At 45.1% G+C, this 17,759-nt stretch overlaps 1 protein-coding gene across 14 annotated transcripts in view; it reads left to right on the top strand.

Moving 5' to 3' along the window:
* Positions 1–4,156: 4,156 nt before the first annotated feature.
* Positions 4,157–17,759, top strand: part of zmynd8 (zinc finger, MYND-type containing 8) — a 96,679-nt gene continuing 83,076 nt past the window's right edge. For 12 of the 14 annotated variants that reach the window (XR_015080670.1, XM_086005696.1, XM_086005697.1 and 9 more), the window contains exon 1: positions 4,157–4,263. Coding sequence is in view for 11 of the 14 variants with exons in the window: in XM_086005696.1 (XP_085861822.1) it covers positions 4,250–4,263 (14 nt within the window). In the remaining 3 variants the exon portion in view is untranslated. Of the gene's footprint in view, positions 4,264–4,540; positions 4,713–10,533; positions 10,726–17,759 lie in introns of those variants that run through there. The other 2 variants (XM_086005688.1, XM_086005687.1) reach the window with 2 other exon arrangements.

Raw genomic sequence — 17,759 nt, 5'->3', positions numbered from 1 at the left:
GGATCAGATTTTGAGTGGACTGCCAGGAGTCCAGTGCTACCTGGACGACATCCTTGTCACTGGGACAAATGAGGAGGATCATCTTCTGAACTTGGATGCAACACTACAACGACTGAAAGAGTACGGACTCAGAGTTCGTAAAGACAAATGTGAATTCTTTCAGTCTTCAGTTGAGTACCTGGGGCATGTGATTGACGCTACTGGCCTGCATAAGGCGCCGTCAAAGGTCAAGGCAATCGTGGAGGCCCCAGCACCCCAGAATGTGAGCCAGTTACGTTCATTTCTGGGGCTACTTAACTACTATGGGAAGTTTATTCCAGACTTAGCAACATTGCTGAAGCCGTTACATCAGTTGCTATGTCAAGGCAAAACATGGAAATGGACTGAACTGTGCAACGAAGCTTTCGCCCAAGCAAAGAAAGCATTGCTGAAATCGGAGGCCCTGACACACTTCGACCCAAAGCTACCCGTGCAGCTAGCATGTGATGCATCACCATATGGTGTGGGAGCAGTCATATCCCACATCATGCCTTCGGGTGAAGAGAAACCTATCGCCTTCGCATCACGCACCTTGAACAAGGCCGAGAGTAACTATGTGCAGATCGAGCGCGAGGCCTTGGGAATCGTTTTTGGAATTCGAAAATTTCATCAGTACCTGTTTGGTAGAAGGTTCACACTCCTGACGGACCACCGTCCATTGACTTCAATCTTCGGGCCCCACACCGGAATTCCGTTGCCGCTCTGCAAGCAGGATGCAAAGGTGGGCTTTACTGTTGTCAGGACACACATACGACATCAAATATCGCAAATCAGACTTGCACAGCAACGCAGACGGTCTCTCGAGGCTACCCTTGCCTGTTACTCCCCCAGAGCCTCGTCAGATAGACATCTTCTACTTTAGACAAGTGGAGGGAGCACCTGTCACTGCAGTTCAGGTGCGAAGGTACACCCGCAATGATCCAGTCCTGTCTGAGGTAATGGACGATGTAATTCGAGGGAGAGCTATAGGAGATTCTCCTAGTTTGAAACCTTACGTTTCAAAAAGAAATGAGCTCTCCGTCCAGGCAGGTTGTCTTCTTTGGGGACGCCGTGTCATCATTCTGCCACCTCTGAGGGAACCTATACTGCAACAACTTCATACAGGCCACAGTGGGATGGTTCGGATGAAGGAAATGGCAAGAAGCTACTTCTGGTGGCCAGGTCTCGATGGGAATATTGAGGAGAAAGCCAAAAAATGTTCCCCATGTCAAAGGGTTCGGAATGTTCCACAGCTGGCAACCCTACACCCCTGGGATTGGCCTGCAGAAGTGTGGCAGCGAGTACATGTGGACTTCGCCGGTCCTTTCGAAGTGAAGATGTTTATTGTGGTTTTGGACGCTCGTAGCAAGTGGCCGGAGGTCGCTGTGATGAGGTTTACCACGGCAGAGAAAACAATTGAGAAATTTGGTGAGATGTTCAGCCGTTATGGCTCACCGGAACAACTCGTAAGTGACAACGGTCCACAATTTGTATCACAGGAGTTTGCAACCTTCCTGCATGTGAATGGTGTCCAACACATCAGGTCTGCGCCCTATCATCCCTCTACTAACGGCCAGGCAGAAAGGTTCGTGCAAACTTTGAAGCACGCCTTGAAGGCATTGCAAGGTCAGGGCTCAATCCACCAACGTCTGAACAGCTTCCTGTTGTCCTACAGGAACGAGCCGCATGCCACAACCAAAACTTCCCCCGCTTCGCTCATGATGAAGAGGCAGTTGCAGACAAGTTTTGACTTACTCAAACCTCCAAGGGCAGAGCAGGTTGTCCATCGTCAACAACAAGCTCAAGTTGAAAAGAGAGAGAAAAGAGCCAAGGAGAGGCAGCACGGTGGCATAGTGGTTAGCACTGTTGCCTCACAGCGCCAGGGACCCGGGTTCGAATCCGGCCTCGGGTGACTGTCTGTGTGGAGTTTGCACATTCTCCCCGTGTTTGCGTGGGTTTCCTCCGGGTGCTCCGGTTTCCTCCCACAGTCCAAAGATGTGCGGGTTAGGTTGATTGGCCATGATAAATTGACCCTTAGTGTTAGGGGGATTAAATACGTGGGGTTACGGGGATAGGGTGGGATATGTCTTGGTATAGGGGTTACGGGGATCGGGTGGGATATGTGTCGGTGCAGGCTCGATGGGCCGAAATGGCCTCTATCTGCACTGTGGGGTTTCTGTGAGACGGTTTCATCCGGGAGAGCACGTCCTAGCTCGAAACTACAACACTGGACCGAAATGGGTTCCTGCTACGGTGATCGCGCAGACGGGCCCTGTGTCTTACACGGTTGAGACTGCTGAGGACGTCGTCTGGAGAAGACACACAGATCAACTGTTGCTAGGAGCAGAGACAGCCACAGAGGCTCCAACGGCTGGTTGGCCTGAACTGTTTCCGGATGATACCGCAAACCAGCATCCTTTGCCACAGTGCTCTTCTCCAACACAGGAAGTCAAAGAGACTGTTCCACCTGTGCAAACTCCTGACTTTCGACTGACACAGGCACCTTCTCCATCTAGGCTGTGTCAATGCCTACTGCTGTGGAAGCCAGCGATGACCGCCGGTATCCTGTCAGAGAGCGGCGGCCTCCAAGACGCTTGGATCTGTAGGCTTCGTGACTTACCCACAAGACTGGGGCAGAATAAACCCCAGGGTAAAGTCAGGGTTTGAGGCAGTCTACCTCTACCCTAGGTTCGTTGAGTGCATTGAAAGTAACTTACCTGTTGAGGAATAATGTGGACCTTCCATTTAAGAGGGGAGGGATATGTTATGTGTTGTGTGTTCTCCTCCCACCTGTGGTGGCGCTGTCACAGGAGATAAATGGTTCTTTCAGTTAAGTTTAGCTCTCTTTGTTCGGAACTTTCCAGAACTTCCTTTCCTTCCAATAAAGCACTTCATGTTTGAATCTCTGAGTTCTGAGTCCTAAATTGTGTCTAGGTAGAAAGGTACCGACACAACAGATCCCATATCCTCTCTATCACAAAGACCATCTACTTCCAACTCTCTAACATTGCCCGCCTCTGCCTCTACTTCAGCTCATCTCCTGCTGAAATCCTCCTCCACAGCTTTGTCACCTCCAGACTCAACTATTGGAATGCTTCCTGGGCTGCCTCCAATCCTGCCCCTCCGTAAACCTCAGCTCATCCAAAACACTGCTGCCCTTCTCCTATCCCGCACCAAGTCCTGCTTCATCCATCACCTCTGTCATTTCTAACCTGCATTGGCTCCTGATTCTACAGTGCCGTAAATTGAAAATTCTCATTCTCATGTTCAAACCCCTTCATGTCGTCGCCCCTCCCAACCTCTGTAACCTCCTCCTGAGTTCTGTGTTCCTCTGACCCTGGCTTCTTGTGCATCACCCTCCCTTTTCCTCACCATAGGTGTGTTCAGCTGCCTAGGCACTGGAATTACATCCCTAAATCTCCCCACCTCTCCAGCCCCACCTTTTCCTTTAAGACCTTCCTTAAAACTCACATCTTTGATCAAGCTTTTGGTCACTTCTATTATTTCCTTCTTTGGCTCAGCATCTATTTCTCTTCTGATTTTACCTCTGTGAAGCACCTTGGGATGTTCTTCTATGTTAAAGGGGCTATATAAATTCCAGTTGTTGTTCACTGTGAATTGCAGCAGTGCATTTTGTTTTAATAAACCCCTTCCATTTTTAAAATTCAGTTACATAATAGGAAAAGATTGCCTTATTGCATCGATGATGCTATACATTCTGATGTGTTTAAAAGAGCTTGAAACATTGTCGGAATCTCAATCATTCGATCAACATGGGGAGATTGTTTTGTTTATGAGATACAGTGGCTGTCATTTTACATTCAGGGAAAAGGACAATAACAGTAAGGTAATTTGTTAAAAATGTGCTGCCACAACAAAGTAGGCTATTCAGTAATTATCCTAGCTGTTTAGAACTGAAGAACAGTTTGAGATTAGTTGGTTTCTTTGATATCTTTGCTCTCTGCTGCTGAAACTGAGCCAAGCTTTGAATTCAAATTCTTTTCACAGAATGGCTTCTGTCTGCAAATGCTGTGCAGAGGTAACCACTCAGGAAGTGTTCTGGCCAATCAGCTTCAGTTTTATATGCTGGTAAAGAAGAGTGTCCAATTGCAGTTGAGGTATTTTGGAGACTGACAGATCATCAAGCGTATGTGCCAAGCCCTTCACTGAGTACTGAGTTACTGTCCACCATGTTTTTTTAAGTATTGACTTAACCCTGTGTTACAGTACAATGCAACCACAGAGGTAAGCACCAAACAGTTTCTTTCATGTACTTTTAAAGTGTTAAAGATTATTTACATGTACTTTTAGGATCTGGCTGTTGTAAAAACTAGCAAACCAAGTACTTTCAGTAGTTGCAATGGCAGAGTTTTTACTTTTTGCTTCCCTTGGTCACATGTTAGTGCCACCCTGTTCAGTAGTGATTTTGTTTAAAGTGTGATCAGCTGTATTTTATATATATTCCTTAAGAAGGGAGCATTGACTTTTGGTTCACACTGTTCTGATCCTCACTAATCAATTATAGTGGCCTTCTCTTTAACAGAAGGTGCTTGCCCTATTGTGTAGCTGAGTCACATGCCTGTTGGTGGGCAAATAGAAGAAGCAGTACAGAAGCAGGCTACTGCCCTACAGGGAGTCAAGGCAGGCTATAGCTAGTTTGAATTGCAAACAAGATCACCATCGTCACTAAGAAGGTAGGATACAGATTGCGCTGTCACAGATTTAAATACAGATTTGCTTCTGTAAGCATATAGTTCAGTATATGCCTTTTAATGTGGCAAAGTAAAATGGCAAATTTCATGGGGGAGGGGTAAGTGGGTGAGCGTGGAAAGGAACTTACGCACTGAAATTTTGGGATTAAATCAGAGACAGTTAATAATACTGTAGGATGTGATGTACACAGCCCCACAGCCAGGTTGCTTTCAGGAAAGGAGGTTGTACCTGTGTGTGATGTTGAATACCTTTGTGCAGAAAAGATACACCGAGTCCCATACATGTGCAATCAGCAGCATAAGAATGAGGTATACAGACACGAGCACATCTACTTTGTGTGTTTAATAACACAGAATGGCTTTGTACAGGAATGATGGATGCTATTTATTCTAATTGGGAATGTAAACTGTATATTAATGCACCATTTTTTTCCTTGTTTTCTTCTATTAACTGTAGTTAATTTGAATAATTAAGGATCTTGTCCTTGCAGCATCCTGCATCAGTAAGGTTTTCTCCTTGAACGGGAGGGTAGGATGTTCTGGCCTGTAAACATCCACCCTGGATGTCATCATTGCTTCTCTACCCTCAACTCGCAGAGCAGTTTTCTCTACTTCCCCGACAACCTGGCTGAAACTAGTCACATTTGCTGTCTTCTGGCCTGTGACTCAAACTGTAGTTGCCCCGTTGGAGCTGCCTTCTATGCTTTACATTTTTGAATATGCTCTATTTTGCTCTTCAGTGAAGAAAAACCTAGTCCAAATGGATGTTGGGTAGCCTGGGAAGACAAAGAGTTAAACTGTTACCATAGTGTTCTGCAAGTGTGAGAACTATTGCAAGACGTCAAGGAAATCTGCTTTTTACAGTCATCTCCCAATTGTTAATATGAATTAACTACTGCACTGCAATAATAATTGAAACCTATTTTTATGCCAATGTACAGCATTATAATACAGAACAGTAGTGTCTTTTTAAAAAAAAAAAGTATTTTCCTGTTATTTATTTACCCTGGACTTCTTTGCATTAGCTACACAGAAAGGCATATAACACTATGAATTGGGTGTTGAGATGCACAAGAAGATCACAGTGATGACTGGACTCCTTTTTCTCTCTTGCTGCCTCTCGCCCTGGGGGGAAGGGCTGGGGTGGGGGTGCGGCAGGGAAACACAGACGATTGTAAAAATGTCTCTCCCTGCAGCAATGCAGCTGCAATCAAGAATTACTAGTGTGGGAAATCGTGGAGACAACCACGTAGCTAGCCGCTTCATGGCACTGTATAGCTAATGTGTACTGTGCTGCCAGCCTCCTTTTTAAAAAAAAATGGTTATTGGTTCTTAAAGTCTGCATACTTATCGGCCAAGGCTTAAAGCAAACGTTTAGCTTTTTGACAGTGTAAGAAGAAAGATACAGCAGATGTTTGCCAGTTGAGTGAATGGTGGCTGAAATGGTGTCTCTCAAAAGGGGTCTGCCCCATTCTTTCTGTATATCAGTTAAAATACATGCTCTCATTCAGTTTTGTTGAGTTTCTAACCGATTACAAAGAGATAAAGACTGGAGAAGTAGCACAAGCGACTTCAATTTGCCACTGCCCAGTGTTTCTTCAACCCTAACTGCTGTGCACAAAAAGTGTTTATTTTGCTCTACATCAAGATGTGAGTTGGTTTGTGGAATGTCAAAATACTGTGAATTACTACCCCCCCCCCCCCCACATATTTTAAAATTCCTGTAAACAATTTGATGGTTAATAAAGCATTGGCAGGTATAGGAGAAAGTTCAAGGTTTATTTTATTACCCAGTGCTTGTTTCACTTTCTTTTTCATTTTTTCAAACTGCAATGGGCTCTTACTGTGGCTCAGTGAGTTAATGTATTGTATGGTGTGGTGCTGAGCCATTCAGACCAGGAGGGTCCAGATAGGTTTCACTCCTGGTGTCTCCTGGGTTAGCTGATCTCGGCTGGACCAGCAGTGGGGGCATGATATTAGGCCTCCATATTTCCCTCACCTAGGGCTCCTGAACTTGATTGCTATCCAGTAACCAGAGCTGGACAATATCCCTTTGAGAATAGGATAAGACTCTTTGCTGTAATGTCCCACAGTGCAATAGCTGCAGGCACTCATTGAATGGTCACATTAAGAATGGCCATTTAGGTAAGTTACTGGGCTGCTGCTGTCAAGTATAGAGCCATCAATATACTTTGTTTGAGCCCCTTCGATAAGCTTTTAATTCTGCCCACAGCACCGACCTCCCAGCTCAGTCATGAGTAAAATCTCCCATATCCATGCCCATCTTTCCCGCAACTTCATGTTTGACCCCCTCCGATCATGTTCCCGCCCTGCCATAGCCCTGAAACGGAATTTATCAAAGTCACAAATGGTCTCCTATGTGACTGTGACCATGATAAACTATCCATCCTCATCCTTTTCAACCTGTCTGCAGCCTTTGACACGGTTGACTGCACCATCCTTCTCCAGCGCCTCTCCTCCGTCGTCCAGTTGGGTGGGACTGCCCTCTCCTGGTTCCATTCTTATTTATACAGTCATAGCCAGAGAGTCACCTGCATTGGCACCGTTACCTCTGGAGTCCCTTAAGGATCTATCCTTGGCCCCCTCCTATTCCTCATCTACACCCTGCCCCTCGGTGAAATCATCCGGAAACACAACATTAGGTTCCACATGTATGCTGACGACACAGCTCCACCACCACCTCTCTGAATCCCGACATTGTCTCTGATTTGTCGTGCTGGATGAGCAGAAATTTTCTCCAACTAAATATTGGGAAGACCAAAGCCATTGTCTTCAGCCCCTGCCAAAAACTGCGTTCTCTAGCCACCGACTCAAACCCTCTCCCTGGTCACTGCGAGGCTGAACCAGACTGTTTGCAACCTTGGCGTCCAATTTGAGTCTGAGATTAGCTCCTGACCACATATCCGCTCCATCACCAAGACCGCCTACTTCCAGCTCATCTGCTGCTGAAACCATCATCCATGCCTTTGTTACCGACTTGATTATTCCTGGCTGGCCTCCCATCTTCCATCCTCCATAAACTTGAACTGGGCTCTGCTGCCCGTGTCCTAATTCGCACCAAATCCTGTTCACCCATCGCCCCTGTATGTGCTGACCTACATTAGCTCTTGGTCCGGCAACGCCTCGATTTCAGAATTCTCATCCTTGTTTTCAAATCTCTCCATGGTCTCGCCCCTCCCTATCTTGTAATCTCCTTCAGCCCCACAACCTTCCGAGATATCTGTGCTGCTCCAATTCTAGCCTCTTGCGCATCCCTGATTTTAATTGTTCCACCATTTGCGGCCGTGCCTTCAGCTGTCCCAGCACGAGGCTCTTGAATTCCCTCCCATAGCCTCTCCCTCTCTCTCTCTCTCTCTCTCTACCTCCCGCTCTCTCTCTCTCTCTCTCTCTTCCTTTTAAGACACTCCTTAAAACCTATCTCTTTATCTGTCCTAATATCTCCTTATGTGGCTCGGTGTCAAATTTTGGTTTGATAACACTCCTGTGAAGCGCCTTGTGATGTTTTACTATGTTAAAGGGGCTATATAAATGTAAGTTGTTTGTTTGAGTCCTTTCAATAAGGTTTCCATCCTGCCTACTGCACTGACCTCGCAGCTCAAAGTCATGAGTAATATCTATGTGACTTGCTGCACCTCCTGTGACAGCTTTGTGTCCCTGGCTTTGACTTCCTGGCTGCCTCCAGAACCTTGGCATTCTGTTTGACGTTGAGCTGAGCTTCAAGTTTCACATTCAGTCTCTTGTCAAGATCCCTGCCTTCCATCTCTGGCCCATTGCCCATTATGCCCCTACCTTGTCCTTAATGTTGCTGAACCCTCATTCATGTCCTCATCACGTTCAGGATTGATTTCTCAAATGTTGTCATCGTTGGTCTCCTCATCTGCAACCTTCAAAACTATCAGCTAATCCAGAACTCTACACCAGGTCCTCTCCCATGTACCCATCACCCTTATCCTTGCTACGGTTCATTGGCTGCCTGTGCTGCAGTGCATACATTTTCAAGATCCTCAGCCTCACCTTCCACTCCCTGCTTCAGCCTCTCTCTATCTATCTGGGAAGTTTCTCTAGTTCTGTGTCCCACCTCTGTTGTTCCAGCTCTGGGTTACTATTTGTTCCTTGATCCCTCAGTTGCACCTCTAGTTGGAACTTTCACTATATCCTGATCCCTAGAATTCCCTCCCAAAACCACATTGCATTGCTATCTCTGCCCCCACCTTCAAAAGCCTCTTTAAAAATTTAGATCTTAGACCGTGCTTTTGGTTTCACCTAAAATACTTGACGTTTTGATTGGTCCACCTCTTTTCCCCCCCCACCCCCCCCGCCCCCAAACTGCTGTGAAATGTTTGGGTGTTGTAAATGTGTGTATTTTTCCTCTCTTTTTTAATTTGGAAATTTTTGAAGTGCAGAAACTCATGTTACACATCGAGCATTTAGTTTGTTACATAACATTACATTTGCTCCAACAATGTGTGCACTGTCTGTCAAATTTGCTGTCGCTCCTGAGTAGCAATAGAGAACTCCTGGGCTACAATAATGCTACACTCATGCCTGATTTATGGTTGTGATGTGGTGGCCAATATGCCAGCTGACAAACCTGCACTGCTGACATGGGGGACTGTTTCTTTGTAAATCATGAAACTTAGGTGAAGGGCCAAGTCCACATTGCAGGGCAACAGCAAGGTCAGGAAGTGGCGATATAGATTTTGTGTTTTTTTAAAAAATCCTATAGATTGCAGGAGGAAGGGAGGGCCTGAGGAAATGAGGAGTTCCACATTTTTGAGGCCCTATCTTTGTCAGTGTGAGTGGCTCGGAAGCAAGACAATAGTAAAGAGTACGTGCTAAACAGCTGTCTGGTAATGTGCGTTCATTGTAACACTAGCCAGATTCAAGTGGAGGCTGTGCAGGCAGCGGGTGGGGGAGGGAACGAGAAGCTCAATGGTAAAAAAAAATTGAGCATCCAAAACCGCCCCATCGGTGAGTTTTAAAGCTATGGACTTTATAGTACAAGATGGCCACCACTTTTCTCTTTAATTCTTTAAGGTACTATAAAAGGAGTTCAGCAGGAATTTGGTAAAATCTCTCAGGAGCTTGCACTGTTGACATAATTCAAAGAATTTGGTAGTTCTGCATGAAAGAGTTTGATTTTTGAATGGTTTGCTTTACCCATTTATCAAGTGCCTAAGCTTTTTTTTAATATTAAAAAAGTGGTCTGGTAGAAACCATTTACACACTGGCATGGTTAATTTGGATCGCTTTAATTCACAGTGTTCAAACTTAAAGTACCCTGAATGTTCACTCATAATTACATGGCCTGAAGCTCTAAATTAAGTATCTTGCCTAAATAGGTTAAAATGTAGCAAGTGACTTCATTTTAATATGATTATTTCTTCCCCCTGCTCGCCCCCCCCCCCCCCCCGCCCGCCCATTTAATTAATTGCAGAGGAAAGGCCTTTTAAAATGGTGATCTTGACTCCTGTACCACAAACTGACCTAGAGAATAACATTCATTTACGGGACCTACCTGGACCTCATTTTATCAGTATTTTTAATAAAGTATAAAAAATGGCTGCGCTGGCAGGGCCTACATGGAACAAGAAAGTGTATTGAAAATCGTAATCGTAAAAAACATTATCAATGCAGTGTTGTGGAGGACTGAAAATAGCGTAATTTTTTTTTTTGGCAGCCTTTTAAATCCCCTTCCCCTCCCCCCTCCAAAGTGCCTTGTGTATCTATCTGTCTGTCTGTCTGCATGCACACATACTTTTGTGTTTCTTACAATCTAGGCTGCAATGCAGAAAGATGCTGTCTGAAACAAGGTAGCAGCAGCTGTACAGCTTTTTGCTGCAAACCAATCATATCCTACCATGTAGCATTTAGCCAATAGAGGCACAGAATAGGTTAAAGATTGACAATTGCAGTAGCCGGACTCGGAAAGGCCTGCTGGAAATTTCCTCCATCTTTGTTCCACCAAAAGAAGGTAAATTCAGCCAAGCTGAAGAACTTTATATATTTTTAGTGGTTAAAAGAAGGTATGATACTCTCTGTCGTTTATGTAACATCCACTACACGGCTAAAAGGAAGCAATTTCTGCAGTTTTGTTAACAATTTGTATTTGGTGCTGATGGGATATGCTGTACAAGCTGTGAGACAAGAACAGACAGCCCAGTGCATTGACTCCTTATGCCCAGGACCCTCCTTTGTGACGTGCAGTCAGCTCTATTCTACATTATTTTATTGTTACAATTGCTGTAGCAAAAACACCCAAAAAAACTGTTTTGAATTGATTAAAATACTGATGTAATTCAGTGCCTAGGAGAAGCAGATGTCATGCCCAAGGTAAAAAGCTGGTTCAAACCGGTCTGAGCAAGTCTCCCATTGCTGCATCTACAATAGAGCTGCGTTTCTGTAAATATTTCAAGCCCACTGAATGAGTGTTAGTCGTCTTTTTTTAAGGATTTGGGCTTCATTTGCTGAGCTGTAAAGAACAAAATGCAGTTTACATGTATTCAGTTTACAGCTAAAGGTATTTTCTAGAAAAGGTCATCGAGATTCTAACTGGCATTTAATACCAGTGTAACGTTCTTTTGATTTTTGTTTTTGTTCTGTGTGGAATAGTTGCTCAATTAAAAGTGTTGCTTCCATTCAGCACAGTGGCTGCCTTGCAGTGCAGTCTGAATGCAGTTACTTTCTTTTGATTAATAGACTTAATTGTGTCCTAAATGGTTCTGTCGTACAGGATTGCAGGTTTGACAATTGCCAAAGTGATTTTGGAGAGTGCCACCATTTTAGGCACAGATAGGAGCAGACCGACGGTGCCAGGTTCCATTTCTAGACTCTGCATATTGTAAACATTGTGTGCAGGGCAAGTAAATGGTTGATAATGGTGTATGCAGAGCAACCGAGCTACCTCACTGCATACAGGGTTTCTGTTTTTTCTTTTTTTAAAAAAAAAAAACCCCAACAAATTCTGGGGAAAATTAATTCCATAACAATCTGCTTATTTAGAATACTGTATAAATACTCATAACTATTCAGTATCTGTAAAACCAAGGGACAATTTGCTTATTAATTGGGGATTTTTTTTTTTAATGGTTGTTGTATAAGGTAGGCAGTGTAGGCTAGATAAACTGTGTACCAAGCCATTCTTTTTTGTCCAGACATTTATAATGAATCCTTGAATGCACTTTCTCTCTCGGTTTGTGTGGCCACATAAGATATTAATGCTATTATTGTTAGGTAGTAAATGGCCAGCTATCTTCTGCTACAAAGTAACCTTGTAATATACTCATCTTTTGGTTGCATGATTCAGTTGTTAGCTATTTGCTTTCATCACAAACTTCTGTAAGATGAACATAGATCTTACTCAGCTTCACTGCACAGGGAAGTAGGTCTGTGGCCGGTAAGTCATTGGAGGTTTTCTGCTTGCTCCATTCGAAATCAAAATTGCATATGCTGTATTGTCAAAAAATAACAAGATCAGAATGGGTTTAGACCTAATAGCTTGAGGTTCAGTTGATTTACATAATCCCTGTACTGTACCAGCCATTTACTGTGGGGCACAGAATGTACAATTGTGGGCATTGTCCTGTCATGAGGGAGTATTGTGGGTTAAATGTTGAGGTCCCCTCCCACCCCAAATATAAACCGCGCGTTGTGTTTCCTGAGGCTGACTAATTTTATGATGTTTGCAATCCCATTTATTATAAACTGCTTTGCAAGTCCCTTCTGGTTCACGATTATGTACTGAATGTTTTATTGTATAGTCTAAATGTGTTAAGTATCCCATTACATCATTTTGAAGATTAAAATTACACATCATACAGCAGACGTAGGGAATATGTTATTCACTGGGCATGACGCATATCACGAGTTGAAGGTGACTGGACAACTTGAGAGCAACAGACGGTTATTTTCAGTCTTGCCATTGGGGCTATTTATTATCTTTGTGCTGGCTTTGATGTATTTATATTATACATGTATCATTTTTAAAGCATTGTGATTGAGGAGAAAAATCAATATAAGACTAGTTGGGAAAGAATAGATACAAGAAAAGTAAACACGTGCACTACAGATGTAGCCTGACACTTATGGCCAATTTTACAGATCATTATTTCAACATGGTCTTTCTCTTATTTTCACCACCTTTTCACAGTGTCAGCCGTGGGTAGCACACTCGCCTCTGAGTCAGAAGGTTGTGGGTTCAAGTCCCACTAGCACATAAAGCTAGGCTGACACTCCAGTGCAGTGCTGAAGGAGTGCTGTACTGTCGGAGGTGCCGTCTTTCGGATGAGACGTTAAACCGAGGCCCTGTCTGCTTTCTCAGGTGGACGTAAAAGATCCCATGGCACTTTTTTGAAGAAGAGTAGGGGAGTTATCCCCAGTGTCCTGGCCAATATTTATCCTTCAACCAACATAACAAAAACAGATTATTTGGTCATTATCACATTGCTGTGTGCAAATTGGCTGCCGCAATTCCCACATTACAACAGTGACTCCACTTCTAATGGTACTTTATTGGCTGTAAAGCACTTTGGGACGTCTGGTGGTTGTGAAAGGCGCTATATAAATGCAAGTCTTTCTTTCTCTCATCCCCATGGAATTTTCTCCTTGCTGCTGACGGTACTGGTTCATGCTGAGGTATAAACTCAGTAGGGTTTGGCAGTACCTTGGTCAAATGGCCATTCTTTGTTATGTGAACCGTAAGAATGAGTATCAGCATGTATTCGACTGTGGGGATGGAGGGGTGGGGCAGTGGGGAGCTGACCTGATCCTGCCCACTCCTTGTTTGACATCTATGGGGAAGACTTAATCATTGAATAGCAGCAACTATAACCCATTCAAAAAGATTGAGACCAATTGTGAGAAAATGGCTATGACAAAGGTGTTATAGCATTGTGCCCCGTGTACAGCTAAACATTTTCTAGAAAGGATTGGTGAGATACTAACTGAATTTATTGGCAAAGTAACTTTTTTAATTTCATTTGAAAATATGTCATACATTCTGAGGCATTTTGTGAGAAATTGGTTGGCATCATGTGGAGTATCTAATCATCCTGTCGCAGATGCATCTGTCCATGACAGTATTGGTGGCAGTGACCACCGCACAGTCGTTGTGGAGACGAAGTCCCGTCTTCACACTGAGGACACCCTCCATCGTGTTGTGTGGCACTACCACCGTGCTAAAAGGGATAGATTCAGAAGAGATCTAGCAGCTCAAAACTGGGAATCCATGAGGCGCTGTGGGCCATCAGCAGCAGCAGAATTGTATTCCACCACAATCTGTAACCTCCTGGCCTGGAATATCCCTCACTCTACCATTACCACCAAGCGAGGGGACCAACTCTAGTTCAATAAGGAGTGTAGAAGATCATGCCAGGAGCAGCACCAGGCATAGAAACATAGAAGATAGGAGCAGGAGTAGGCCATTCGGCCCCTCGAGCCTGCTCCGCCATTCAATGCGATCATGGCTGATCATCCAAATTCAGTACCCGGTCCCTGCTTTCTCCCCATACCCCTTGATCCCTTTAGCCTTAAGGAATATATCCAACTCCTTCTTGAATATATTTAATGTATTGGCCTCCACTGCCTTCTGTGGTAGAGAATTCCACCGGTTCACCACTCTCTGGGTGAAGAAATTCCTCCTCATCTCTGTCCTAAATGGCTTACCCCTTATCATTAGACTGTGACCCCTGGTTCTGGACTCCCTGACCATTGGGAACATCCTTCCTGCACCTAGTCTGTCCAGTTCTGTCAGAATTTTATAAGTTTCAATGAGATCCCCTCTCATTCTTCTAAACTCCAGCGAGTATAAGCCCAATCGACCCAATCTCTCCTCATACGTCATTCCTGCCATCCCAGGTATCAGCCTGGTGAATCTTCGCTGAACTCCTTCCATGGCAAGAACATCCTTCCTCAGATAAGGCGACCAGAACTGCACACAATACTCAAGATGTGGTCTCACCAAGGCCCTGTACAACTGCATACCTAAAAATGAGGTGCCAACCTGGGAAAGCTGCAACACAAGACTACATGCATGCTAAAAAGCGGAAGCATCAGGCTGTAGACAGGGCTAAGCGATCCCACAAGCAACGGATCAGATCAAAGCTCTGCAGTCCTGCCACATCCAGTCATGAATGGTGGTAGACCATTAAACAACTAACTGGAGGAGGAGGCTCCATGAATATCCCCATCCTCAATGATGGTGGAGCCCAGCACGCGAGTTCAAAAGACAAGGCTGAAGCATTTGCAACCATCTTCAGCCAGAAGTGCTGAGTGGATGATCCATATCGGCCTCCTCCTGAGGTCCCCACCATCACAGAAGCCACTCTTCAGCCAATTCGATTCACTCCACATGATATCAAGAAACGGCTGAGCGCACTGGATACAGCAAAGGCTATGGGCCCCGACAACATCCTGGCTATGGTGCTGAAGGCTTGTGCTCCAGAACTAGCCGCGCATCTCGCCAAGCTGTTCCAGTACAGCTACAATACTGGCATCTATCCGACAATGTGTAAAACTGCCCAGGTATGTCCTGTCCACAAAAAGCAGGACAAATCCAACCCGGCCAATTACCGCCCCATCAGTCTACTCTCAATCATCAGCAAAGTGATGGAAGGTGTCATTGACAGTTATATCAAATGGCACTTACTCACCAAAAGCCTGCTCACTCATGCCCAGTTTGGGTTCCGCTAATGCCACGTGGCTCCTGACCTCTTTACAGCCTTGGTCCAGACATGGACAAAGGAGCTGAATTCCTGAGGTGAGAGTGACTGCCCTTGACATCAAGGCAGCATTTGACCGAGTGTGGCATAAAGGGGCTCTAGTAAAACTGAAGTCAATGGGAATCGGGGGGGGAAAACGCTCCACTGGTTGGAGTCATACCTAGCACAAAGGAAGATGGTTGTGGTGGTTGAAGGTCAATCATCACAGCCCCAGGACATCGCTGTAGGAGTTCCTCAGGGCAGTGTCCAAGGCCCAACCATCTTCAGATGCTTCATCATTGAACTTCCCTCCAACATAAGGTCAGAAATGGGGATGTTAGCTGATGACTGCGCAGTGTTCAGCGCCATTCACAACTCTTCAGATAATGAAGCAGTCCATGCCCGCATGCAACAAGGCCTGGACAACGATCAGGCTTGGGGTGATAAATGGCAGGTAATATTTGTGCCACAGAAGTGCCAGGCAATGACAATCTCCAACAAGTGAGAGTCTAACCACCTCCCCTTGACATTCAACGGCATTACCATCGCCGAATCCCCCACCATCAACATCCTGGGGGTCACCATTGACCAGAAACTTAACTGGACCAGCCACATAAATACTGTGGCAACAAGAGCAGGTCAGAGGCTAGGTATTCTGCGGCGAGTGTCTCACCTCCTGACTCCCCAAAGCCTTTCCACCATCTACAAGGCACAAGTCAGGAGTGTGATGGAATACTCTCCACTTGCCTGGATGAGTACAGCTCCAACAACACTCGAGAAGCTCGACACCATCCAGGACAAAGCAGCCCGCTTGATTGGCACCCCATCCACCACCTTAAACATTCACTCCCTCCACCACCAGCGTACCGTGGCTGCAGTGTGTACCATCGACAAGACGCACTGCAGCAACTCGCCAAGGCTTCTTTGGCAGCACCTCCCAAACCTGCGACCTCTTCCTAGAAGGACAAGGACAGCAGGCGCATGGGAACACCACCACCTCCAAGTTTCCCCCCCAAGTCACACACCATCCTGACTTGGAAGTATATCGCTGATCCTTCATCGTCGCTGGGTCAAAATCCTGGAACTCCCCACCCCACGGACTGCAGCGGTTCAAGGTGGTGGCTCACCACCACCTTCTCGAGGGCAATTGGGGATGGGCAATAAATGCTGGCCGTGCCAGTGACGCCCACATCCCATACCTATCTCTGCCGCCTTCATCAACAACTTCATTTATATAGTGTCTTTAAGATAGAAAATGTCCCAAGGCGCTTCACGGGAACGATTATCAAACAAAATTTGACACCGAGCCACATAAAGAGATGTGAAATAACAACAGAAAATGCTGGAAAAACTCAGCAGGTCAGGCAACATCCGTGGAGAGAAATTTGAGTTGACGTTTCGGGTTGGACCCTTCTTCAAAACTGAAAAGAAAAGAAACTAGATCGGAGGCAGGGCTGCGATCGGACAAAAGAATAAAAGAAACAAAAGAAGTAAAAGAGATTAGAAGCTAGACGAGATAGTAATAGGCTGGGATTAGGTGTAAAGTGTACTGGCAGGGCAAGAGATAGCTGCCAGGTGTGAGAGAGAAACAAGAGAGATGTGGCCTTTTAATCTGTTTCATTTCCTGCCTTTTTACTCAGTTCTGATGAAGGGCCATCGACCTGAAACGTTAACTCTATTTCTCTCTCCACGGATGTTGCCTGGCCTGCTGAGATTTTCCAGCGTTTTCTGTTGTTATTTCACAGAGATATTAGGGCAGGTCAAAAGCTTGGTCAAAAAGGTAGGTTTTAAGGAGCGTCTTAAAGGAGGAGAGAGAGAGATGTGGTAAGGCGGAGAGGTTTAGGGAATGAATTCCAGAGCTTAGAGTCTAGACTGCTGAAAGCACGGCGAAGGTGGAACAAAGGAAATCAGGCGCTATATAAATACACAAGTGCTGTTGTTTTAGAGCCCGTTTATGTTGTTGAACATTTTGGGAGAGCAAGGACAAAGTGGCAGCAGCTGTTTGTTGCTGGGCTGTTTTTTTTGGCTATAGGTTAATAACTTTTACAGATTTGCCTGTGCATAAACATTGTAGCTTGCGCAAGTGGAATTTTTACAACTGTTATCTTTTTTGCTCCTGTAACGTCCACTAATGACTGGGGAAGCTAATGTTGCTGAGTGGTAGTGAAGACATTGTGAAAAGAAGAATAGGAATGCTTCAGCTTGTCAATAGCCATATTTATTTCCAGCCTTTGTTTCTCCCCCACCCACCCACCCAGTTTGCACTGCTTGTGTTTACTTTGCAGATAGTGGTGGTGTTCCCATTGTTAAG

Source organism: Somniosus microcephalus, chromosome 13 (assembly GCF_052327205.1).
Source record: "Somniosus microcephalus isolate GS21.2 chromosome 13, FLI_Smic_1.0, whole genome shotgun sequence".
Taxonomy (NCBI): domain Eukaryota; kingdom Metazoa; phylum Chordata; class Chondrichthyes; order Squaliformes; family Somniosidae; genus Somniosus; species Somniosus microcephalus.
The sequence above is the reverse complement of the archived record's forward strand: the minus strand, read 5'-3'. Positions and strand labels throughout refer to the sequence as shown.